This window comes from Camelus bactrianus, chromosome 25, assembly GCF_048773025.1.
Source record: "Camelus bactrianus isolate YW-2024 breed Bactrian camel chromosome 25, ASM4877302v1, whole genome shotgun sequence".
NCBI classification, from domain to species: Eukaryota; Metazoa; Chordata; class Mammalia; order Artiodactyla; family Camelidae; genus Camelus; species Camelus bactrianus.
In genome coordinates this window covers 32,752,523-32,778,244 of record NC_133563.1, presented here as the reverse complement: position 1 = coordinate 32,778,244, position 25,722 = coordinate 32,752,523, and the positions used below count along the sequence as shown (strand labels likewise).

At 50.9% G+C, this 25,722-nt stretch overlaps 1 protein-coding gene across 5 annotated transcripts in view; it reads left to right on the top strand.

The window, feature by feature from the left end:
• The window catches only part of ZFAT (zinc finger and AT-hook domain containing), a 139,684-nt gene extending 118,615 nt beyond the window's left edge, over positions 1-21,069 (top strand). For all 5 annotated transcript variants that reach the window (XM_074353115.1, XM_074353116.1, XM_074353117.1 and 2 more), the window contains one exon: positions 17,954-21,069. In XM_074353115.1, the coding sequence (XP_074209216.1) occupies positions 17,954-18,193 (240 nt within the window). In that variant the 3' untranslated portion in view covers positions 18,194-21,069. The remainder of the gene's footprint in view (positions 1-17,953) is intronic.
• The last annotated feature ends 4,653 nt before the right edge of the window (positions 21,070-25,722 follow it).

The window sequence follows — 25,722 nt, the reverse complement described above, 5'->3', positions numbered from 1 at the left end:
GTCTCCCAGCAGACTGGCCTTTTAAATATGAAACATCACCTGATCCAGTCAACCCAGGGTGACTGACCGGAAGAAGATGACCAGTTTTTGAATAAAGGTTACTCTACTTGGTTGTTATACTGTTTGGCTCTAACCTCAGGACAGACCTCACCACCTGCTAGAATGCAGTGTGTGCAGTAATCTGTAATCAGATCATCCTTTTATCTGTCCATACCTCTCTCTCTACTGTCTCCCTCGTTGTACAAAAGGTTTAAGCTGGCTTACACAAATACTTAAAAAAAAAAAAAAAAAAAAACAAGAGTAAGCACATCAGAAGCAGGGCAAACCCAGGGTGTATAATTTAGAATCAAAGTTCAAGTTCATGGAGAAGGTTGAATCTCAGGCCATAGAGTTCTACACGGTTTTTCCATTCTTCTAGTGATTCACTCAGTGTTAGGAAGTGCCTGCAGTGTTCTCCTTGCTAGGGTTCCAGTGTTTCCCATCAACGTGGTTACTCTAGTGAGAAAAAGATAAAATACTTAAGTGAGACCTAAAGGATGTCAAATGGTGAACGGCGGGGGAAGGGTGTGGGCCAAGGGGTGTGGGCTGGGGGCTGCTTCGTAAAAGGTTACTGGGGCAGATCCCTGACGTTTGAGTGGAGATGTGGGAGAGGTGTATGTTACTAGAATTATCCAAGTTCTGCTGTACAATTGATACAGAATTTTATAATAAAAGACAAGGAGGAAACTTGAAACAGTTAACGGTGGAAGCGGTAAGGTTTTCTTGGCAAATAACAAAGAAAGTTGTTTCTTAATGCAGCTCTCACATCCCTGGGTGATGTATCCCCAGTGACTGGCCTTTGATAAATCAGTAGACTTCCCAATGCTGTCTCCATGACTGTCCCCTCAAGTGTGCCCAGGCCACAGTGCAAAGTATGAACTTCAGGCTAAGGAATTCTCCGGGGAATTAGGCATTCTGGTTTAACTCTGGGTTTCTGGATCCACAGACAAGACTTAGCACGTCTAGATGAGTGTTTGGACTGCATGTTCTGGAAACCCTCCTCCATTCATCTGCTTTCTCTCAACAAGACCCCGGAGAGAAGTCGGGCAGTGGGAGTTTGATGTTTCTGTCTGCAGGGGCCTGGTGTTCTTCACTGGTTGGGAACAGATTCATACGCCTCTTGGCCAAACAGCCTTTCAGCTTTTCTTTGTATTTGTTAGATTGCAGTCTTCACATTGTCTTAAAAATCTCTTCTGAGACTCGTGTGCATCGTGGCACGTGGGGTCCTGAGCTGGACCTGGCACTTCAGGAAGGGTCTTCGTGTGATGGTATCAGGAGAACGCTGGATGTTTCACACATGCCAAATCCCTTTGAGAACTGCAGGAAGGCGCCACTGACTGTGACTTGCACCTTCCTTCTAGGAACTGAACTGGCTTGCTGCTCCTTGGAGACATGATTCATGGCACATCGCAGGCGAGGCAGTGATACATGAGGGTGCAGGTTTAGCATACAGCTTGGATGTGCTTCGAGGCATTAGACTGACAGCATGAGGAGGGATAAGGCAGATAAGCATCCGGTACAGCCAGTGTAAACAGGTGCAATGTGTTCGCGGCAGCAGAAAACAGGGGCACCTTCCCGTCTTCGGGGCTTATTGAAAACACGGCGCTCAGAGGAGTGCCACTGCTTAACACAGTCTTGAATAACTGCGTTTGGAGATATTCCAAAGGACCGAAACAAGTTCTGGATTGTACGTGAATTGGTTCCAGTTGCTTAAAACTTTCAAGATTTCTTTCCCATATTAAAAAAAAAATAATTATATGCTCTGTTGATAATTTTTTCATGATGTATTAGTGTAAACTGAAAAGACTCCTACGTATCTTAAGTTTTTCAGTGATGATTGAAATGTATCTATTAATCTCCGGTTTTTAAGAGTTTTTGGTTTCTAGGGTGAACATACTAACAGGACTGGGAGTTAGGCTGAGGGGTTTGGAAAGCTAAGAGCTGAGAAAAACATTTCTTAAGTTGTTTTCTTCTCATTTTTTAATGAGACATGGGAAAGATTTGGCTCATAATTCAGACCAGTTAAATTTTCAGTTGGACACAGAAGTAAGTCCTCAGTGATTTCCTGTCACTTCTCTCTTTCATCAAGTGTCAGCATTAAAAATAGATTCGTGGGGAGGGAGCATTTGGAAATGTTCAGAAAGAGGAATCCTTGCACGTGCCTCACCCGCAGGAGTCACGTGACGACTTTAAGTGCAGTTACTTTTGCATTTAAGACCAGTTTTTATTAAATAAACTGGTTTCTTTTTTTTTTTTTTTTAATCTTGCTTTAGGGTTTTATGAGGGGGAAACGTACATTTGATTAATAAAACTGCCTAAGTAGGTTAAATGTAAGACCTACCAGCATAGGGGAAATATTGTCATAAGCATCTCTGAGTCAAAATTAGTCACTTAAAGGAAAAGAAAGACCTACAAAAATAACAACCATCACCAAGTTTGGCTCTTGGCTTCACTCACTCTTTGCTGTTTTTATGGATTAACATTTATTTTCGAGACTGAAAGCGACATCGTACTAGAAATTTCCGGCGTGCGTTTCGCGGACGTTCCCTGCGCGACCGCTTCACCTTCGGTCCCCAGTGCGTTCGTTTCTTTCACAGCTGCAACAAATCACCACGAACTCAGAGCCTTAAAACAACACAGATTTATGATCTTATGGTTCAGGGGGTCAGAAGTCTGAAATGGGTCTCACTGGGTAAAATCAAGGCGCGGACAGCTGCCCTCCTTCTGGGAAGGACTCCCGTCTTGCCTCTTCTGGCCGGGGGGTCCCGGCACTCCTTGACCCGGGGCTCCCTTCCTCCATCTCCAGAGCTCGGTCTTCCCACGTCCCCTCACTCTGACCCCTGCTTCCCTCGTCCCACTGGCCTCTCTGGGCCTGACCCCATCCTCTCTCCTAAGCGACCTTGTACCTACACTGGGCCTGTCCGGATAATCCAGGATGATCTCCCCGTCTCAGGGTCATCAGCCCAGGCACGTCAGCTCACGCCCACGTGAGAACCGCTCTCAGGTCTGGGGACGAGGACGCTCACTCTTTGGCGGGGGGTGGGGTGGGGGGCATTATTCTGCCTGCCTCTCTGGGCTGCAGGGCTAAGACAGCTCCTGCTCTCAAGGGGCAAATTGTCTAGTGAGGGAAGTGGTTTATTCTTTCATCCAACAAACAGCCCCCAAGCTTCCCACCCTCCAGGTGCTGTTCCCAGCACGGGGGGCATTGCAGGGGACAGAACGGATGAGCGGTACGGTCGAGGAGGTTACAGTCTACCTTTGGGCAAGAGCTAGTCCACACACGTGTAATAAATACGTTAGTAAGTAGTACGTTAGAGGTGAGATGGAAAAAGATAAGCAGGACTGGTCAAGGGGTCTGGAGAACACAGACCTTAAACAGGCAGTTTCAGCGGAGAGTAATGACTGCTTCGGGGAGGTCAGGCGAGAGTGCTGGGGGCTCACTGGGGACGGGGAGTGGCCCAGCTTGAACCTGGGTCTGTGGTGGGAGCAGGTGCTGGGCAGGGAGGGCTTTGTGGACGCCCTGGTGTCTGAACAGAGTCTTGAGGGTAGCTGGGAGGTGGGTGGGGCAGGGTTCCAGGCTGAGGTGGGAGCGGGAGCTGGTGGTCAGTGCTGGTGACCGGAGACAGGGTGAGGTGGCAGATGAGGCTCCGCTTAGGTTAAATGACATGTTCTGTTGTCACCACGGGGTGGTAAGTGCCCCAGCCTGGCCTCTCTCTTTAGCTCAAAGGCCAGTAGAAAAAGGATGAGACCAGGCAGCCCACGGCTTCACGTCGCTTCTCTGAGCCTCACGTCCTTTTGCTGTGGGCTCTCTGACCTGTGCTGCCCTCTTGAAGGCACGTTGGCATTTTTAACAGATCACAATTTCTAGGTTCTTCCATTTAGTCACAGAACCCAAGCAGTGCGTCTGCACTGAGCATTCTGGCCTTTTGGCGTTCAGCAGAGCAACTTGAAGCTCTCCCAGACCCCTGCACACTGGTCGTGGCCTCCATGTCTGGGTCCACCAGGTCAGCAGCTGCACCGTGCCCCCCTCCTCTTCCCTGGGGTGTCTGTCTGTGGAGAGTGAGGAAAGCTTATAATTGCACAGCGTCTTCCTCTTAAGGTCGGGCTGACTCAACAGGGTGCCTTTATGATAATCTAGGGCCTTTTTGAGTTAAATTTGAGTACTCCTTGTAACTGCTGAGCGTTTACCCCTGAACAGCAGTGGTTGGTGGGGCTGGTGCATCGTGGGGTGCCACCCTCTGCGGGTGGAGGGGGCCCTGGCTGGGAGAAGGGTTCCTGAGCCACAGGTAAAGTGACTCAGATCATTCATCCGTGTTGCTTTTTAAAAAAAAATAGTCTTTCAGTCCACGTGCCCTGTGTGAACAGGCCAGGACACCCCCTCACTGTCCAGGGGCTCGCACTTTGTCGAGCCTGCTTCTCTGGGACTTAGTTATCATGCCTACCCTGCTGAGCCCCTGTGAGGAAACACAGCATGTTAGTCAGAGAAACAGAACCAGCAGAATCAATGGGGCCTGTGTGTGTGTGTGTGTGTGTGTGTGTAGATATATATGTGTGTGTGTTTGTATGTTTATACATGTGTGTGTCTCTCTCTATGTATGATATATATATAAAATTAGGATATATATTTTTTACATTGCATATTTATGTATGTATTTTATATTATATATATTTATTATATATGTATGTGTGTGTATATATGTATAAAATAAGGACTTGGCTCACTGATGAAGCTTGACAAGCTGACAAGTCTCAAGACCTGCAGGTAGCAAGTCAGAGACCCAAGAGCAGTTGGTGTAGGTTCCAGCCCAAGTCTGAAGGCCTGAGAGCCAGGAGAGCTGATGGTGTGATGATGTGAATTCCAGTCTGAAAGCCAGCAGGCTTGAGATGCGGGAAGAGCTGAAGTTTCCACAGGAATCCAAGAGCAGGAAAAATCCAGTGTCCACCTCGGAGGCAGTCAGGCAGGAGGCATTCCATTTTATTTGAGGGAGAGTCAGCCCTTTCGATCTAGTCAGCCTTCGACTGGTTGGACGAGGTCCACATTAGGAGGGGCAACCTGCTTTACTTGGTCTGTTCCTTTAAATGTTAATCTCATCTGTAAACACCCAGAGTCATGTTTGACCAAATATCTGGGCACCCCGTGGCCCAGGCAAGGTGACACATAACATTAACCATCACACATGTCCACATAGTGCATCTCAGAGTATGACAGCGTCTGTCGGTGGAAGGTTCCTGTTAGACCAGGTTGCTGTTTACTGAGATACTCAGTCGTCATAGAGATGATTTTGAGTTGCAGATTCCAGGGCGATGGGGCAGCTTCTCAGGAGCACACGTACTTGGGGAGAGCCTCATTTCTATCATAGTTGACATTTCCCTTCAGGGCTCAGGAATGAGTCTCACCTTGCAGGTCCTGTAAAGAGTCACAGTTTGAGGAGAGGCAAACAGAGCCATGCAGGCCCTCGGGGGTCCTCCCCTGAGTACCGATGCTCCGCTCTCATCCCTGGTCAAGAGCAACCACGTGGTCCTCACTGTTCTGCCTCCCGTGGAGGAGCTGGAACGCAGGACTGTGATGAGCACACACTCTGCTAGTGAGCCTGCGCCTCTGTCCTGGTCCTGCTGCTCTACGGAGCCTCCCGGGACTGCCTCCCCTGCTCGTTGTTTGCCCTCCATGTGCTGGATGCTTCCAGGCCAGCAGCCCGCGCCAGTGGAGGGAACCCCAGGGAGGAGCAATGAAGTCCACCTGAGACCTGCAGGCACCCCGTCCCCTTCCCCACTCCCCATACCCTCAGCCGGGTGGGCGTGGTGCAGAATTAAGGCTGCCATCATCTTGTTCAAAATCCCAAGTGTTCTTCCCACATGCTTTAACTGCTAGTTTAAAACAAAACAAAAACCCCTCTCCTGGCTGCTTCCCCGAGCCCTTTGTCATCTTCCCGCAGATCCCCTGGGGTGGTTGGCGCTGGAGGGTGAGGTCCGGACGTGTTGGTCTGGAGGAGAGGAGTTCAGAGCCTCCCTGAACACCAGCCTGCAGCACATAGTCTGAGGCAGTTTCGGGGGCAGTTCTCTGGAAGACGTGTGTTGGTTGGCAGCCAACCCTGGAATTTCTGTCTGTTATTTGCAGTTCATTATTTTTGTAAGGAAATGCAATCCACTTATATGGCCAACCACGTACATCAGTTGCCTGTTTGCAGGGAAACATGGGTCCAGCCTGTCCTGTTTTTAACTTAAGGCCCTGAGTAAGGGGGTCCCCGGAAAGCCTGTCACTTTCCATCTGCACAGGGGCGTCTGGTGGGGAGAAGCTGTTCTGCGGAAGGGACTTCTCAGGGGCAGGTCTGGCCTGAGAGGGGCCTCGCTCTTCATAGTCCACCTGGAAGGGGAGCCCGGAGCAGGCCTCTTGCCCCTCGGGGGTAGGGATTGACCGTCTCGTAGGACTTGTGGCAAATAATGGGGAGATGGATCTGAAGGTGACTTATGGGAGGGAACAAAACCTTATTTTTGTTATCATTTAAAATTAGTCACTCCATTCCATTAATTTGGTCATTTAACAACACAGCAACACAGAAGAATCATTTTCACACCAGATTCCCTTGTAATCCTCTAAAGATTATAGAAGATTTTGGCCACCTGCATTGCAATAAAGTGGGGCTGAATTGAGGTCTCTGTCCTTATCCTGCCCACGGAAAGGACTGGGTGAAGCCTTCCCATTTTATTATCCTTTTAAGCTCAAAGAACCGGTGAGTTAATGGAATGCCCTTCTCTTGTTCCCACCGAGGCACCGTGGGACTCACACTGTCAACACCCCTCTCCCTGACTTCACTGAAGGCATGGAAGTAACAGGAAAGCCACCAGCCCTTTTCTCTCTGTCCCCCCATCTCCCTCAGAACCTCGCTTGTCTTCAGACCACTTGCTGGGGGCGTGAGAGGCCCTGTAACAGCAGATTTGTATTCTTTTCCGCCGTGAGGAAGCCCTAGCGCTGGATTATTTGCTCCACCTTCCCTTTATCATGGTTTTGCCGCTGTTGTGGTTCATCTAAGGAATCTTCCCAGAAGGTTACGAGTACATGTGGTTTTGAAAGCACTCGTGGTAACTGCCGTTTGTGTCATCCGTGACTGTTCGTGTTTTCTCTCCGTCCTCGTTGTGTGATGAGAATGTCACACCCCGTCCATGCTCCCTGACTCCGTGATCCAAGTACAGTCACAGTGGACCCAGATGCCTTTGCAGGCCCGTGCGAGGGAATCGCGCGTCTTTCGTAGGCGATCACATTTGCTGCACTTTGCAGGGCTGAGAGCAGAGGCGTCCCCCGTGCTCCCTGACCCTCACATGATCTAATTCTGGAGTCCCTGTTGGGGTAGAGCAGATGTCTGCAATCCAGATGGACGTCTTTTATTGTTTAATTCCCCGTCCTTTTGATCATTATGTAAATACTGAAGCCTCACTGACTCCTTTCTCTGCTTTTCCCTCTCATCCCAACCCTTCCAACGAGAACCTGTTTTAACCAGACGTTTTGGTTGGTGAGGTTTGGCTTCGGCCTAAAGGACTTTGCAGTACAATTGATTTGATCCTGGGGCCCTGCCAGCTGTAATTACATCAAGCTCCTAATCACACACACAGGTAGCCTCATCCAGTATCTGCATGCTTCACATTCTTCTCGGTCACTGGACGGTGACCTCCAGCACTTAGATCGAGACAGTTCATTCGGGGTCTTGGCAGTGGGTTATTCTCCCTGTCATTTAATGCCAACTCTTGTCCCTTGTGAGCCTTCCTGAGCTCTCCCTTGGCTGCTGGAATCTTCTCTTTGTCTTTGTCTTAAATAAAACTTCCTTCAGAGATTTCTGTTTCTGGTGTAACTTCTGATGGCTGATATTCAAAACTCCTTCCTTTCGTGGCTCTTCTAAGACTTGCTGAGCCCTCTTATGCCATAGCAGTGACTGAAAATGTCATTTCATTCCTTTGTGAAATGTTAAAAGTGAAAGTTCCATAACATATCTGTGGCCATTATGGGAAATTGTCTGAAAAAATAGAGAATAAAGGCTTTTTTTCCTAATCCATTCTCACACTCTTTTTCATATGAAACATCTTCACCCGACCTGAAGATGTCCATCTCTTGAAGCTCACTTCTCTTTTCCTTTCCTTAAGACCCAGTTTTCCTGTTGGGCCCCAAGAAGCTGCAGCTTGGTTGATGCGATTTGCCAGATTCCACGGTATTTGAGTTTTAACACTGTTGTGTTTATTTCTGTTTGCTCGAGTGCCTGTTTCCTAATCTGTGTCTTCAGCCAAGGCAGGAGTTCCCTCTCCTCTCTGCAGCCTCACCTTGCTGGCTGAGATCACTGTCTGCTTCAGGTTTGGGGCAAAGGCTGGGCTATGACAACCTGATGGGAGGAGCGAGCTGTGAGCCCCAGCTGAAGGGGTCTGGTCCCGGCCTCCCCTGGGTTCGGCCCAGGGCGGTGCTGCTGCAGGCTGGTTCTTGTCTCCGTTCCTGCTGGGGCAGCAGGCTCCCTCCTGGCCAGAGGAGTTCCCCTAAACAGGAGCTGTGGACTCCACATCTTCCCCCGCCCGCTCTCCATCCAGGTTCCCTGTCCAGTAGATGCACCCTCGCCACTCCAGCTGCAGGGCAGCTGTCTTCCCGCCGCCATCTCTCTCAGCCCCAGACCTGCTCTGTCAGCAGGTTCTCTCCTTGCTGTGGGCTCTCCCTTCACAGCACACCTGAAATAGTCCCCTGTCGCCACCTCCATCAAGCCCTTGCTACGCAAAGTGCTGTCCCAGGCCAGCAGCATCTGCATCAGGGGGCTTGTTAGGGACTCAGAATGTCTGGCTCCCCTGCTGAATTAGACAGTGTCGTCCCTGGTCCCCGGGTGACTGGCGTGTGTAGTGGATGCTCGCTCTGGGCTGTCAGCCTTCCTCCCTGGTCACAGACCTTGCTCTTCACCTGTCTCTTTACTTTCCCTCCTGCTGCTCTAAGATCCAGTTTTCAGACAGAGCCATCTTTTCAAAATGTGAATCAGATCCTAGCGTACCTCACTTAAAGCCCTCCGGTAACTTGCAAGTCTCTGACAGACTGAGAGTAGGACCTCACCCTGGCCTCCTGGTCCCCCCAGCGGCCTGGCCTCTCCCTGCATCTTCACCAGCCCACTGGGCTGCTTGCTGCTCCCACCTGTGGGCGTCCGCCTAGGCGGTGGGGAGAATGGGGGCTGAGGGCAGGCGTCTGTTCCTGGAGGCTGTACCACCAGCCATATCTTAGGAAGCCTGTTTGCTCACATGCCTTTCCTTCCCATCAGGCTGGAGGCTTGGTAAGAGCAGAGGCCGGTCTCATTCGTCTCTGGGGTCTGCAGCACTTGGCTCAGGGCCTGGCGCATCGTAAAGACTTCACCGGCCTTCGGAAGCCCCAGTGGGGGTCAGACCTGGGAAGCTGACCTGGGTGGGCTGGGGGGGGAGGTGGCCCTGCGTGGGACTTAGCTGAGCAGCCTTGTGATCTCTGGCCATGTGGGTGCCCTGCCAGGGGAGCTGCAGCCTCTGAGATGGAGACCTTGCCTGGATGAAAAGCACTTGGGGGCTCATTCTGTGGGTCACCCAGGCCAGGTCACAGGGGCCGGAGAAGGAGTTCTCAGCACAGCCAGTGGCACAGCGAGTGGCCCAAAGGGAGCCAGGCTGCCTGGGTTTGACCCTGCGTCCTCACTTAACAGTGTGTGACCTGGGACAAAGCTCTTCTCCTCTTTGAACTCCTCTTTTTTCATCTGTGAAATGGGGAACCTACCCCGAGGGGCTAATGTGTGGGTTATATGCAATTATGCAAACGAAGCAGGTGGCAGAGTGCCTGGCCCTGGTTAAGTCTTCATTAAATCTTAGCTCCTCTCATAGGAGTGATGTAGCTCCTTAACCCCAGTCTGGGCTCGTAGAATTCAACCATAACTCTTTTTGCTTCTGGAAGCTTCTGTTCAGCAGGCAGGCATCGATGCGGCCATCTAGGCCCTGTGTGCAGCAGTGGGAGTCCCAGGGTGGGTGAAACACCGTGTACTTTGTAGAAGAGCCTGTGACTTGGTCCAGGTAGGTTAATGTGTCGCTGCATTATGTAGACCGACGTGTTTGTGGCTGGAGACACCCCGACCCTGTGCTGTGTGCAGCTGGTGGACATTCTGGGTCACCCCCCGGAGGAGGCTGAGGAGCATCGCACACACGGCCACTTGCCCAGAGGAGTGGGGAGTTGGGTGAGGGGCTCTGAGCCGGAAGGGGCACAGGCCGAGACCAGGCAGAGGGAAGACGACCAGAGGGTCAGGGTTGGCAGACCCTCCTCCTCTGAGAGGGGAGGACAGGTAACAAGGAGATGGTGCAGGTGATGAGCAGGACGTGGTGTCCACGCTGAGCTTCAGCGGATCTTAGCCAGCTCAGCGCACAGGGTGGACGTCAGCACGGCATTGGTGCTCAGAGTAACATGAGTGACAGGTCCGTGTTCTGTTCTTGGACCCACTTTGCCATAAATGAACTTACCTTGATGCGTTGGAGGAGTAACTGAAGTGGTTTATGATTTATTATGATAAACATTCTCTAAACAGAACTCAGAAATGCTCTGTCCCTGGGAGTTTAGTCTGTCTCTCTCCCTCAGGCGAGGCTGCAGCTCTGGAGGGCAGGAGGACCAGCTGCCAGCTCCAGGCCCTTGTCCCCTGTGCCCTGCGGCGGCTGCGCGTCATCTGTGTGAAAGGACGGAGAGAAACTGCTCGAGGAAACAGATTGTTGGGTGGGAGTGTGGGGTGTCTGCATCAGCTGAGGAGAGGAGCCACACACCACCCCAGCACACAGAGGGCCCCTGGGGGTGGCAGAGGCAGGCGGGGCCCATCACACCCCTCGTCCCTGTCCAGCACCTGCCTGTCGGGCTGGGGGATCTGGTGACCATCAGGAGGGTGGAGGCCTCGGCTCCTGGGCCACGTGTGGAGGGAGGTGCTCTCCAACTGCAGTGGCGGGGGCTCCCGTGAGAGCAGCACAGGGAGCCCTGCTGACCCAGGGAGGTGCACGGGCTACCTGGCAGCAGCGAGGCTCTAAGGAGAAGCACGTCCCCCTGTGCGCGGTGCCTAACAGGGGTGCCGAGCCCCCGACTGATGCCTGCCTGGCGCTGAATAGAAATTCAATTAATGTGCTTAGAGGTCCCCCAAGCAAAGCAGTAGGCACAATAAACTTGTCTAAATATCGGAAGATATTCAGAGGCGGTCAGAGGCTCTGCCTGCCTCCTTCCCTTCCCTGCGAAAGTGCTTGTTTCTGTTCAGCTGTAAAACATCTCCCGGGACACACACTAGATAATGCAAGTCAGGCGTGTATGGAGCGCCTACTGTAAGCCAGGGGCTGTGTGAACATTGTTTGGAGGGGGTGTGCTAGTTAAGCTCCCAGGGGCAGTGGGGAGTGGGGACGGTGGGGATACCCGCCCCTGGAGGGGGTGACACGCATAGCAATCGTGAGTGCCACCTGCTACTCCTGCCCCACCTTCACTCTCACACGTGCTAAGGGAGACCACGTTGCCCTCCCGTGCCATTACAGCGTACAAGGAAGGATTCTTTTTCCCTCAGTCACACGATTATCGAGACCACTCTAACCTGTGCTTAGACTCCTGAGAAACACAAGGTGTCCTCGCCACGTGCACCCCCTTCTTGCTGCCCGGGCATCTGCTTCTAACCCCGGCTGCCTGCTAAGTCGGTGTGGCCAGTGTGCGCGCCCGTTCATCCTCATCCTGGGACCGGCTGGGGGCCAGTGGGAGGCACCTCTCTTCCTGTTTCCAAGCTCCTCTGTCACTGCAGAGAGAGCTGGACCTGCCTGTCTCCCACAGGCGGGGACCCTGCGCACAGGGCCACTCTGTGCCGGAGGGCTCCCCAGTGGTCTGGGGCCTCAGCAGGGCGGCCGAACGCCGGCTGGCTGGACCCCGCGGCGTCTCCTAGAGCCAGGACGCACACACAGGGCCTGCTGGTGACTGTTTTTAGCCAACAGTCTTTACAGCCCGGGCTTTGGACTGTTTATGGGGACTCTATTTCCAGAAAAGAAAGGAATCTGCTATCTCCTTATAACCAAGAGAAAGACAGAGTAGAGGGAGGCATTTTGCCGTCTTCTCATGAAAGATGCCTGCCTCGCCTGAGGCCCCCTCATTTCCCACGCAGCCTTTCTTTTTTAAAAGGCTTTAAATCTTCATTGATGTATGGAATGGTTTCTTCCTGCCTGTGAGTATCTTTTGACATTTCTGCAAGTTTCTTGCACATAATATTTATCCCCCATTTTTTTGCCCCATATATATGTACATACATTTAGAGTTGGGAATTTATGATGCTTTTTTTTTCACAAACCACATTCACTTAGACCTTTTCTTTCCTCTATAAACTGAGGATAGTACAGACACTTGCCTTTGTTTCCAACGAATACAACGGCACACCTCCCCCAGGGTCATGAAAATAACTGCGCTCACTTATTAACCTTGTGAAGTGGGTCTGCGGTCCCCTTAAGAATGCGGGAGGAAGCTCTCACCTAGTTATAATTAAAGCAGTGGGTGAAACTCTAGTTGCTGGAAAAAATAAAGCTCGCTCCCCAGAGCTTACGCACACACGGGGAGCTTTTCACCTGGAAGAGTGGACTGCGGGGCCCTTTTTCACCCCTGTTGTCTGGGGAGTGTTTGGATTCTGGTCTGCACCTCTAACTCTCACCATATGGTGCAGCCTGAGAGCTTCTGCAGTGGAAGGGACCTTCGGAGATGTTCACATTCTTCCCACATTCCTGGGAGTCCTACAGTGTTTAAGACCAGCGTCACTCCTTCAGGAAACCTCGGCCTGCTCCCCACCCACCCCGCCCCGGGGGGTCCAGAATAAGTGCCCTGTCCGCCCCTCCACTGGACCGCAAGTCCTTTCAGGACCAGGAGTGTGGGCGGCCCAGGGTCCTGTTCCCAGCCTCCAGCAGAGTGTCTGACATACTAAATTCTCAGTGGAACAGGAAAGTGCCGAGAGGGCATCTGAAGTGTATGGGAACTCAGCATCGGACAGGCGAGAGCAGGTAGGTGGCCTGTCAGGTGGCTTATTCAGTAAAAGGCTCCCCATTCAGAGGTGTCCACACACAGAGGCCACTGTCTGTCTGTCGGTCTTGCAGAGCCAGTGCTAATGGCTTGTAACCGCAGACGCCTGCTCCAACGGAGGCAGCACCTTTCCCGCGCAGCAGCCCAGAGCAAGCACCAGCCCCCCAGACCTGTTCCTCATCTCAAAGCTTGTTCAGTGTCCATCTCTTGGCCTTGTCTGCCCATCACTTTTGGCCGCGGGAACCTTCGCCGGCCTGCCTGTTTGCCGTCGTCATCAGGTGATGCTCCCAGGAGCCTGACTGCGTGTGAGGACCCTATCAAGCAGCAGTTTACGCTGTGCGGTCCCTCTGAAACCAGACCTCGATCCAGTGTCTGCAGCCCCTCCTGCGGGGACGCTGCCCACAGCGACGCGCTCTCATTCCTGCTGGTGCCAAACACAGAGGAAAATCCTGGCTTAGAACCTCCTCCCTCATTTCCTGCTGGTGTAGGCTGAGTGCCCGCCCTCCTCTCCCCTCCCCACCAAAGGGCTGCTCTGGAAAGTTCTTTTTTTTTTTTTTTTTTTTTTTTTTTTAATTTTTCATGATTTAGACATTTTCAATCTTTTTTAATTTTTTAAATTTATTTTTTAATGGCAGTACTGGGGATTGAACCCAGAACCTCATGCATGCTAAGCATGCGCTCTACCACTGAGTCATGCTCCCCACTTCCCCCAGAGAGTTCAGTTTTTCTGCAGTTTTTTAAAGCGCCCCCTCCGTGCCCAGCACAGGGCTGGTGGCCTTCCTGTGCTTTTGGGAGAAAATGTTTTCTCAGCCGGAACACCTCGTGGCATTTGGAAGAAGCAACTCTGCCTTTTTCTTCTTCCCTTTTCTTTTTTCCTATCTTACTTTTTGCTTCATTTCCCCCAAATATTAAAGGATTATATTATGTGAAAACTTAGGCAACAGAAAAAGTTTAGAAAGAAGAGAAAAACGGCCTGTGGTCGCGCAGCACACAGACGCCCACGGAGAGTGCCAATGCCCCCTTCGTGCTGGTGAGCGTGGTACCAGACGCGCCATCTGTCGGGGGGGACTTGCTGGACACTCTCCTTGTGCCAGGCCATATCATAGGTGCTGGAAATAAAGTGGCATAAACACGGCCCGGGTCCCTGCCTTCATGTAGCTCACAATGATGAGCAGATCGATAAACAGGTGATACAACTTCAAGGGGCAACAGTGCAGCGGGCAGGAGAGACCAGCGGGTGCCCAAGGCGGCTGCTTCTGCTCGGGGCTCAGGGAGGTCCCGTTGGATGTAGTGACTCTGGAGCAGGAGCCTGAAGGGAGTGAGGGAGGAGCAGAGGGACAATCCAACCCGGGATGGGCTCTGAGCGGGGCAGGTCACAGGAGGAGCCCCGCGGCAGGACAGGCTCTCTGGGGAGAGGACCACGGAGGCCGGGAGGGCGCTGAGCCCAGGCGGCGGCTCCAGGCATGCGGGGTCTGGCCGGGCGCGGACACCGGAGGGGCTGGTGCCAAGTGTGGGATACACAGTAGGGCCTTTGCAGTTATGTGCTGCCTTTTCACCACCAAGTTTTTAGGGCACGTGGTAGGCGCTCAGCTTCTGTGTCTGGGATGACGTGACCCTCTGTGTATTTGCGAGGTGGTGTCATGGAGCAGAGGCGCACAGGCTGGGATTCAGGCCGACCCCATTCACGTCCCAACTGCCCCTTAGCCGCCTTGGTCAGGGGGGGCACTGTGACACCTGGCGGCGCCTGTAGCCACGGGCATGGCGGTACCTGAACCAGGACAAGGGCCCCGGCCCTGGTTCTGTACCGAGAACAGAACCTTTAGTGCCATGGAGGGTGCACGGAGGCTGTGGTGGCTGCCCTCAGTGACCTCACGTGTCTGAGAGACACGGGCTTCTGGGGGGTCACTGCCCGTGGCTTCTCCCAGTGACCAGTACCGTCTAACTGGCACCTGTGCGTCCAGCCAGCTTTATTTGTGGTTTTGGGTAAGGTTAGCATGTTTCTTAGGAGACTTCAGTCTGCACTCTCTACCCTGGGGACTCATCCAGGAAGCGGGGGTTCACTGTGGGCTGCCTGCTGTCTCCAGGCTCTGAGTGGGGTCTCTGGGCTGGGTAGCTCAGGGCGCATAGGGCTCCCTGGACGAGAGGGCTCGGCCCGTGTTCTCCAGGGAAAGGTGATGGGTGGGGGCTTCAGGCAGGTGGAGCAGCAAGGGCAGAAATTCAGGGGCAAGAGAGAGCACGTGTGCCCTCAGAAACCGAAGATGAGAGCAGAGGGAGGGGGCGGGCGGGGCCAGGGCAGAGAGATCTCGTCCCTCACACCAGGGGGGTGTGGGCCCGTCATCTTGGCGGTTACAGGAGACCACCGACTATTAAACAGAGGGAGTGAGAAAAACTGGAGGCCTCGGAGGGTCTTACCTGGCTTCAGATTCCAGAATCACCTGCTATTAGCAGTAGGGTCTCATGAACTCTCTGAACCACCACTTCTCAAAAAGATGGGTTGCAGTCCGCCCCACCTGGCCTTCCTCACGGGGCTGCTGGAGAATTAAATGAGCTAAGGGACCTGAGAACACTCTGCTAACTGCCGAGGGCCCACCTGTTACAGTCACTGTGGGATGTGACAGTAACACAAGGGAGCAGGAGTGTCACAAGACGCAAATGGAAGGAGTGTGAAGGAAGCATGAGGAGGGGAGAGAGGGATACAGGCGCAGGTTAGGTGGCCTGAAGCCGTGCCCTGGGGAGTTCTCAGACCAAAAGTCAGAAGGTCCGGCCTCTGGATTCTTTCCTGTCTGAGCGCCGCGCCTCTCCTGTATAATATGAGGATGGACCTTTAGGACTTTTGGAGCCAAAGGGGCCTCTCTGTGGACAGCTTGCCTCCTCCCTGCCTCCACGTCAGCTGGATGGGTTTGTCTGAGACTGAAACAAGGACGCAGCAGCCAGGCTGGAGCGGGGGAGGCTGCCCAGTGTTCTGTCAGCACTTCCAGGCTCTACCGGGGAATAGTGCGAGGGGTACACCAGTGCCCCTGGCGGGCCTGCGGAGACCAGGCGCTGCGCTGGGACGGAGGGGCTCGTCCTCGCTCTCCAGAGGTGGTCGGTTTAGCAGGGAGACCGGGGCAGAGACGGGCTGTAACACAGGACCGGGCAGAGGGCCCTGCAGGGGCTCTGGGTACCCTGCGTGAGCACGGGGAACCCCTCTTCCTTAAGGGGGGCTCCCCCAGCTGGGGCGCTTCTGGGGAGTTTCTTGAATCTTGGGAGGGAGAAAGCACAACCTGCTAGGAACAGTTTTTACCCAGAAAGTGGTGGGGGGACCTGGAGAAGGGGGAGAAAGCTGGACGGGGGCGGGGGGAGAGCACGGAAAAGGCGGGACCAGTGAGGCCGGTGCACTGGCCCACAGCCCAGGGCCCGTCGGCGTTTGCCTGGCGAGTGGTGCGGGAGGGCTCGCGGAGCCCGTGGAGGGGCTGGGGTCTTGCTGGGAAGCTGCCCTTCAGCGTGAAGAGAGACCACAGCGTGCCTGGGTCCGACAAGCCTTCCAGTCAGGGTTCTGGAACGCTTGAGGTGGGCAGGACCGCAGAACTCAGAGCCTGATTTAGAGAATAATTTGCAGAGTCCTGTGGGTTAAGGTTTCCCATTAAGCTCTCTGTGCTGCTGATAATTTATCTGGAAGATGTGTTAGAGCATTTGGGGAAAGCAGAGTACCCATCTCAGGGGATGATGACGCCGTGAAGCCATATTATTTCCACTGTGAGGACAATTTTAAGCCTGTGCTAATAGATTAAACTACTAGAGTGATCATTTTGAACAAAGAAAACGGTTGAGAGCTGCACAGCCAGCCATAAGCTGATTGGGGTGCGTAAAGAGTAATAATTTAGCCCTTTTGATCTGTGGCACGTAATCTCTTCAGTCTCTGCCACATGACACCAGCTGAGGACAGTCCCTGGACTTGAGTTCACCCCGACCAACGCTCACGTTCCACCTCGCCACTCAGACCCCCTTGGAAAGGCCTGTCTCTCTGACATCCCTCCCCACGTCCGAGGGCTCTCTCGTCCCCCAGCTCAGCAATTCCAGGCCCCTTTGCCTTCCCCCTGGGCTGGCTTTCTGACCCTTCAGTCATCTTCACAGATCTTAGGGTCTCAGCTCTTTCTAAATCTTCCCCACCTTACTTCTGTGATTTCTCCTCTCGAGATCCAAGGCAGTTGTAAAACAGAACAGAACCCAGAGTCAGGGACCTGGGGCTCTGGTGCCAGCTGGAGTGTGGCCTTGTCTGGAATCTGCCTTGGAGCTGCAGAGAAAGGCCAGCCCAGCAGGCTCCCTCCGCTGACAGATGCTCTGAGACTCTCCCGCCCAGCCCTGGGGCAGCGAGTTTCTATCAGCAGGCGCCCCTCTGAAAGTCTGAGGCAGCAGTGTTGACGGAGAACCCCTGGGGAAAAGCAGTCTTACAAGGGCATCCGTTCCTGCCTAGTGTGGTGCCGACCTTCACACGGAGAGCTGAGCTCCCAGCGGGTGTGGGGAGACAGGTAACCCCACGTAAAGTAGTCCCCACTCACCACCCAGTGCGCCGGCTGTGGGTTTCCAGGAGCACCCCCTTTCTCCCCTCAACCCACAACACGGTTGTGGGGAGGCAGCTTGGTGTCAGGAGAAGAGCCTGGGCTTTGGGGGTAAACTTGAGCCCCGTTAGCCACCGCGGGGGCCCCTGGCCTTGCAGCTTTGCAGTCGTGAGCTTCACTCCCCTCCTCCACGAGCCGGGGTGAGAGCAGCCGGAGCGCGGCTGAGATGCCTGTGCAGCGAGGACAGGCTCCTGGATCGGATGAGGCGCTTTGTAGGCAGTAGCTGTGACTCTGCTGTCGCGGTCGGGCCTGGAGGTGGGGCCCGTGTGACCTCTCTCTCGCCCTCCCACAGGTCACCGACGAGGAGCCCAGCTCCAACCACACGGTCATGATCCAGGAGACCCTCCAGCAGGCCTCTGTGGGGCTGGCCGAGCAGCATCACCTGGTGGTGTCCTCCGACGACGTGGAGGGCATCGAGACGGTAACTGTCTACACGCAGGGCGGGGAGGCCTCGGAGTTCATCGTCTACGTGCAAGAGGCCGTGCAGCCCGTGGGGGAGCCGGCCGTGGGGCCGCCAGTCCAGGAGCCGTAGAGGACACATAGCGGCAGACGAAGGCACAGGTGGGGCTGCCAGGCTCCTCAGGGCAGCCGGGACACCCAGGGCGGGGAGGCCACCGAGCGGTGCTCTCCGTTGTGCTCTCCTCTGCGCGCACTACCCCGGCGGCCAGATGGGGCTCTCCTTGTCCTGCTTTGGGTGGGCAAGGCCATCAGCATCACCAGCAATACAGGATCCCCACCCCCACCAGACACACACCCCCTTCCCCCGTATCATCTGCTTCCAGGAAGACTTCTGCATCAGCTCCCCAGACATGGCCCACACTGTGTAGCCCTTTTGCCTCACATTCGAACGGAGGCCCCCAAGTCCCCAACAGCATCATCCCTGAATCACGGCCCCAGCTCCCTGACCCCCATCTAGGTGCCGAACCTTCGTCTGGGACTGCCCTGCAGCCTGGTGCACGGGAGACAGCCATCAGAGAAAGTGACCTTATGGTTCTGAATCACCGATGAGAGAAAAGAGGGGAGGGGTTAGCTACAGAGGTCTCCCCCTCAGGCATCAGAGGCACTTGTCCAGGATCATGTGAAGTAACCACGACTTGATGATCTGCCCACTCCCATCACAGGTGGGGGCTCGGCTTACTGTCTTGGAATTCTTTTGCTTTTTAAATAAATGCACTTTTTACTGTTCACCTCCCACTCTAAGGAGGTGAGGTGGGTAGAATAAAAACACTCTCTGCCTGAGTACTTCCGCTCCTCCGTTAGCTTTCCTGAATCGAAATCTTGGATTTGGGCTCCACCCCGAACCACCCTCCCTGAGACCGCGGCCCTTAAAATGCAGTGATGATGCTCGTTCTCCCTCTAGAGCGTGAGCCTTGCTTTGGGCCACTGTTTGAGGTGAGTGGTCTTACCCTCTGTCTCCCTGCACCTGGCATTTGATTTGCTGCATCTGAGACGTGGCGGCAGCCCCTACCACCTTAGGAGGAGCAGGGAACTGGCAGTCAGAAGCCTTCCAGATGCTCTCCTGTCTGACTGAGGTTTCAGTCCAGGTGCTCGTGATAAATCCCATACCTCTTTGCACCTCTGCTCCCTGACAGCTCTATGGGGGCGTCGAGGCGAGTCCTGCTGCGCCCTGTCCAGCCCCGGGATCTCTCAACATCATCACCTACCATCCCACTCGAGGTCAAGATTTTTTTCTATCAAATGAAATTTTATTTAATTTATAGTGATTCTAACCAATTGTTTGAATAAACCATCATTTTAAGGTGTAAAATACCAAACGATTGCCCCATGGTTTTAGAATTTCACATTTCTAGACTAGACAATGAAATAACCTATATTACCTGGGGTGGCTCACAAAACTGTTCATCTAAAACAAATTTCTTGATGCTATTCGGGCATTGGAACACTGGCAAAACTTTTTATTCAGAAACCGATGAAGAAAAAGCTTGAGAATTACTTTTAATCCTACAATGGTTTGCTGTCTTTTGTTTGCAAGGAAGACATTATTGACCTGTTTTTAGTAAAGCATGAAGTCTGAGTTATTTTTCTAGTAAAGGTGATGGATTGTTACCAATCTTGGTAAGGGTAAATAGTACAACAAAGTGATGGATTTTTTTTCTCTTAGTGTTAAAAAGCCTGTATGTCATGAGTTTGTTTTTTAATGTGTAATTGACCTGTGACCCTTCATTAGTTCCACGTGCACAGCGTAGTGATTGAATATTTTTATACATTACAAAGTGATCACCACAGTAAGTCTAATTATTACCTGTCATCATACAGTTACGCCATAGTTGTTGACTACATCCCATCCTGTACATTTCATCCCCGACTCAGGTATTTTGCTGCTGGAAGTTTGTACCTCTTAATCTCCCTCACTTGTTTCACTCATCCCCCTACCCCACTCCCCTTTGGCAACCACTGGTTTGTTTTCTGTATCTGTGACTCTGTTTCTGTTTTGTTATGATTGTTCATTTGTTTTGTTTTTTAGATTCTGCATACAAGTGAAATCATATGTTATTTGTCTTTCTCTGTCTGACTTATTGCACTTAGCATAATACCCTCTGTGTCCATCTATGTTGTCACAAATGGAAAGATTTCATTCCTTTTTATGGCTGAGTAATGTTCTATTGTGTATGTGTGTATATATGTGTACACACATATATATAATCACATCTTCTTTATCCAGTCATCTATAGATGGGCAGCACTTAGGTTGCTGCCATATGTTGGCATATGCTGGCATATTGTCATATATGAATAATGCTGCTATGAACATCAGGGTGCATGTATCTTTTTGAATTAGTGTTTTTATTTTTGCTTTGTTTTTCTGAAAAATACCTAGAAGGGGAATTGCTGGATTATATGGTGGTTCTATTTTTAATTTGGGGGGAACCAGGATACAGTTTTCCATATTGGCTGCACCAATTTACATTCCCACCAACAGTGCACAAGGGGTCCCTTTTCTCCACATCCTCACCAATACTTGTTATTTTTTGGCTTTTTGATAATAGCCATTCTGACAGGTTTGAGACAATATCCCAGTGGTTTTTGTTTGCATTTCTCTGATAATTAGTGATGTTGAGCATCTTCCCACATATCTGTTGGCCATCTGTATGTCTTTTTTGGAAAAATGCCTATTCAGATCCTCAGCCCATTTTTTAATTGCATTGTTTATTTTTTTGATGTTGAGTTGTATGAGTTCTTTGTATATTTTGGATATTAACTCCTTATCTGGTATATTGTTTGCAAATATTTTCTCCCATACAGTAGCTGGCATTTTCATTTTGTTGATGATTTCCTTTGCTGTGCAAAAGCTTTTTAGTTTGATGTATTCCCATGTGTTTATTTTTTAATTTGTTTCCCTTGTCTGAGAAGACGTATCAAAAAAAATATTGCTATGACTGATGTCAAAGAGTGTACTGCTTATATTTTCTTCTGGGGATTTTATGTTTTCAGGTCTTACATTTAAGTTTTTAATCCACTTTGATTTTATTTTTGTGTATGGTGTGAGCAAATGTTCCAATTTTATTCTTTTACATATAACTGTACAGTTTTTCCAGCACCATTTATTGAAGAGATTTCTTTTCCCCATTGTATATTCTTGCCTCCTTTGTCACAGATTAATTGACCATGCATGTTAGGTTTATTTCTGGGTTCTCTATTCTGTTCCATTGATCTACATGCCTAGTTTTGTGCCAGTATCTTACTGGTTTGATTACTGAAGCTTTGTAGTATAGTTTGCAATCAGGAAGTGTGATACCTCCAGCTTTGTTGTTCTTTCTCAAGAATATTTTGGCTATTTGGAGCCTTTTGTATTTCCACACAAATTTTAGAATTGTTTGTTCTAGACTGTGAAAATGCCATTGGTATTTCAATGGGGATTGCATTGAATCTGTATATTGCCTTGGGTTGTATGGTCATTTTAACAATATTAATTGTTCCAATCCATGAACATGGTATATCTTTCCATCTGTTTGTATTGTCTTCAGATTCTTTCATCATCATCTTATAGTTTTTCAACTACAGGACTTTTACCTCCTTGATTAGATTTATTCCTACATATTTTATTCTTTTTAGTGTAGTTGTAAGTAGAATTGTTTTCTTTATTTCTCTTTTCCCATAGTTCATTGTTAGTGTATAGAAATGCAACAGATTTCTACATATTAATTTTGTATCCTGCAACTTTACTGAATTCACTTATTAGTTCTATTAGATTTTTGGTTGCATCTTTAGGGTTTTCTGTATATAGTATCATGTCATTTGCTAACAGTGACAGTTTTACTTCTTTCTTTCCAATTTGGATTCTTTTTCTTTTTCTTATTGGATTGCTGTTGCTAGAGCTTCTAATACTATGTTGACTAAAAGTGATGAGAGTGTGTATCCTTATCTTGTTCCTGATCTTAGAGGAAATGCTTTCTTTCAGCCTTTCACCATTGAGTATGATGTTGGCTGTCAGATTTTCACATGTGGCCTTTATTTATATTAAGGTATGATCCTTCTATACCCACTTTGTTGAGAGTCTTCATCATGAACAGATACTGAATTTTGTCAAAAGCTTCTCCTGTATCTGTTGAGACAATCATGATTTTTACTTTTCAGTTTGTTAATGTGATATATCACATTGATTGATTTGCAGATATTGAAATATCTTTGCACCCCTGGAAAAAAATCCCACCTGATCATAGTGTATGATCCTTTTAATGTATTGTTGAATTTGGTTTGCTAATACTTAGTTGAGGACTTTTGCATCTATGCTCATCAGTGATATCATCCTGTAATTTTCTTTTTTTTTATGGTGCTTTTGTCTGGTTTTGGTATCAAGGTGATGTTGGCCTTGCAGAATGAATTCAGAAATACTCCTTTCTGTTCAGTTTTTGGAATAGTTTCAGAAGGATAGGTGTTAACTCTTTTCCAGACATTTGGTAGAATTCACCTGTGAAGCCATCTGGTCCTGGATTTCTGTTTGTTGGGAGATTATTATTACTGATTCGATTTCATTACTGGTAATTGGCCTATTCATATCTTTTATTTCTTTCTGATTCAGCCTCAGGAGATTGTACATTTCTAGGAATTTATCCATTTCTTCTAGGTTGTACCTTTTTTGGTGTGTCATTGTTCATAGTAATTTCTTGTGATCCTTTGTATTTCTCTGTTGTTGGTTATAGCTTCTCATTGAGGTCAAGATTTGTTTCACCCAGAACCCTTTCTTCAAATGAAGTCTCATGCAGGTATGTAAGCACGTGTACAGACAGGCAAAGTGGTGGTTGCTCTGGATGAAGAGGGTGGAGTCCATAGCTCCATGCACTGTCACCACCCTCTAACCCCAGCCAAGTCTGATGGAACCTCTTGGAAAAAGCCGAGAAGCTGCTGCTCTAATACAAGGAGGAAAGTGCTTTTCCTAAACCAGGATGGCAAGAAGTGCAGCAGGAGTTCAGAGGAAGCAAGGATACTTCTCACTTGGGATGAGTTAGGGAAAGCTTCATGGTGGAGGTGGCCTGTGACCAGCAACCTGGTGAGTTTTATTGATGGAGAATATTAGCACAGAGACATTAAGAAACCTGCTGAGTTCATACAGGAAGTAGTGGAGCCAGAATTTGAGCCCAAGGAAGATCTGCATTCACAACTAAAGTGCACTCTGCCAACTCCTCTCTGAGAAAACGGAGGATTGATAAGCAACCTTTCTTGGGTGACACTTGAAACCAGAGAGTGATGTGTCTGGGACTAGAATCCAGTCTGAGGGGCCGGTCTCATCCCCTGCTTTTTGTCTCCCTGGGCCATGATGCCTCCCTATTATCTTTCCACCCTGACACCAGAGAGCAGGGCAAGCGTGGAGGTAGGGGGCAAGGTCCACTTTCAGGGGCAGGAACAGGTTAGAGCCAGGATGCCAAGATCCGCCACGTGGAGTGAAAGCCCTGGAACCCTGTGGCTGTGAACCCACAACAAGTGTGAGCAGGAGACCCAGAGCCAAGCAGGGAATGGGGACCAGCCAGGACGGGCCTGCGATGCTCGGGCCTGGGGAGGAGTCCGAGGGCGGCGCTGGGTGGCCTGGCCTTTGAAGACCCCCGGCTCTGTTCCCCAGGTGCCCCTTCAGCCCGTGTTATGTGCCAGCAGCCCTAATACCAGCCCTGCATCTGGGCGGCCTTTCCCGCTGCCGTGTGGACTCGCTTCCCGGGCTGTGGTCTGTTAAAGCAGGGGGTGAAGGCAGATTCAGAACAAGGAGCCGAAGCTCAGGCTGGACAGCCCTGGGGCTGACTCCACCTCTTGGCATCCATGTAACTGGAACATGGGGTTGTGCCACCTCACCGCCGCACTAGTGCAGATGATAAGATCATCACTGCAAGGTATTAACGACTTACTGAGTCGGGGCTCCACATCCACCCTCAGGACAGCACGGCGGGTGTGGCTGTTCTTGTCCCATCATACAGATGAAGATAAAGTGGCCCCTGGCGTGATAAGGTTCACCGAGATAACATCTGTGAGGTGCTTAGCACAGGGTCCGGGGGAGACAATGGCTCTGGCCCCTGGAGGCGGTGCCCCCCCCCCCCCCCCCGGTAAGGAGGCCGTGACCTTCTGGCGTGGCCAGGGCCGGGTGGCCCTAAGTCTGAGATGCACTAGTCGCTCTGAGTTCGGCATTTTTTGAGGTGACATGACTTACTTTCTAACCTGTATCTACAGGGCCAATTTGGCAAATTAATTTTTCTTGTAATAAGTATTTAAAGTTCATTAGCTGTGGTCAGTGATGATTTTCCCCTTGTTCTTTGGTTCCTTCTTTCAAGACTGGAGAAGAAAATGCAGTTTGATTCCAAATCCATCACCCCACTCCCCCCACCCCTTTTAAAATTTCAAAATGAACTGTCAGTCTTGCCCTTGGCTGAAATCCCGGTCTGCGTCAGTTTTCCCCCGGGGGTAGTAAGAGTTTTAAGTCGAAGCAGGAAGTCTTTGGGAAGCAGTTAAGTGGCCTAATACTTTGGAAGAGGGGGAAAAACGTTCTGAAAGGGGGACTTAATTTACCACACATCACAAAATTTTCTCAGTAAATTATTTTCAAGTCAACTTAGCCCTTCCCTTAGCCATGATGGGGACACATTTGGGTTTGATTTTAAAAATTCTAATCTATCACTGTCACCATTCCTGCTGCAATTTAAGGCTTCAGTGGTTCGTAGTAGATAACAGTTGTTACCCTTACTGCAGGCTAAGAAGGCAGTGACGGTTCGGTATATTAACTGTCACAAAGCAGACAAAAGGGAAAGGCAGGTCGGTGTAGACAAAACAAGGGATGTCAAGCCAGCGTCGCCTGTGGTGTTTGCTGCCTTCCTGTGCCCAGCCTTGGTCCTGCCATCCTGTACCTCTTTTCTGACCATCCCTGAACCAGACCTGTGGGTGACTGACATCCCAGACAGGAGCCCCGCCCCCAGGGGGCTCACTGTGGATCTGGAGAAACTGACAAGGGAACCATTTGTGGCACAACTACCCGTGATGGGTACGTAGGTCACATACATCCCACCCAGATACCGAGGTGGAAACCAGCCTTGAAAGACAGCTTCTCCTGGCCCTGGCGGGAAGGAGGGATGCTCGCCCGGTTTCTGTGCCCTGTAAGTCACAACACGTTGACTGTGATGATCAGTAGAGTTGTCCCAGTCCAGCGGTCTGTAAACCCACCCACCGGTGCTCAAGTGTGGATATGCTGTGAACGGCTGAACCTTTGCTGCGTCTGGGGTCAGACAGCCGGGTTGGAGCCAGGGGGTCACCACTGTGAGCTGGTACATCACACACTCTCTCTGAGCCTCAGTTTTTCCATTTCTGAAATGGAGATCATAACAGCACCTTCCTCACTGAGTCATCGTGAGGCCTAAGCATCGCATGTGCACTTCCTGCCACAGCGCAGCCATCCAACTGGGGTGATAATTACAACCCCCACAACTACTGTCATCGTTGTATTCTACCATAACCATGCTGAGTGCGTGGGGGGGCAGATTACCACCCAAGGAGCCCCAGAGGCTGGGAGAGGCGACAGGTGACTCCCTAGTTTGCAATAATCAGCAAGGACAGAGCAGAGACTACAAAC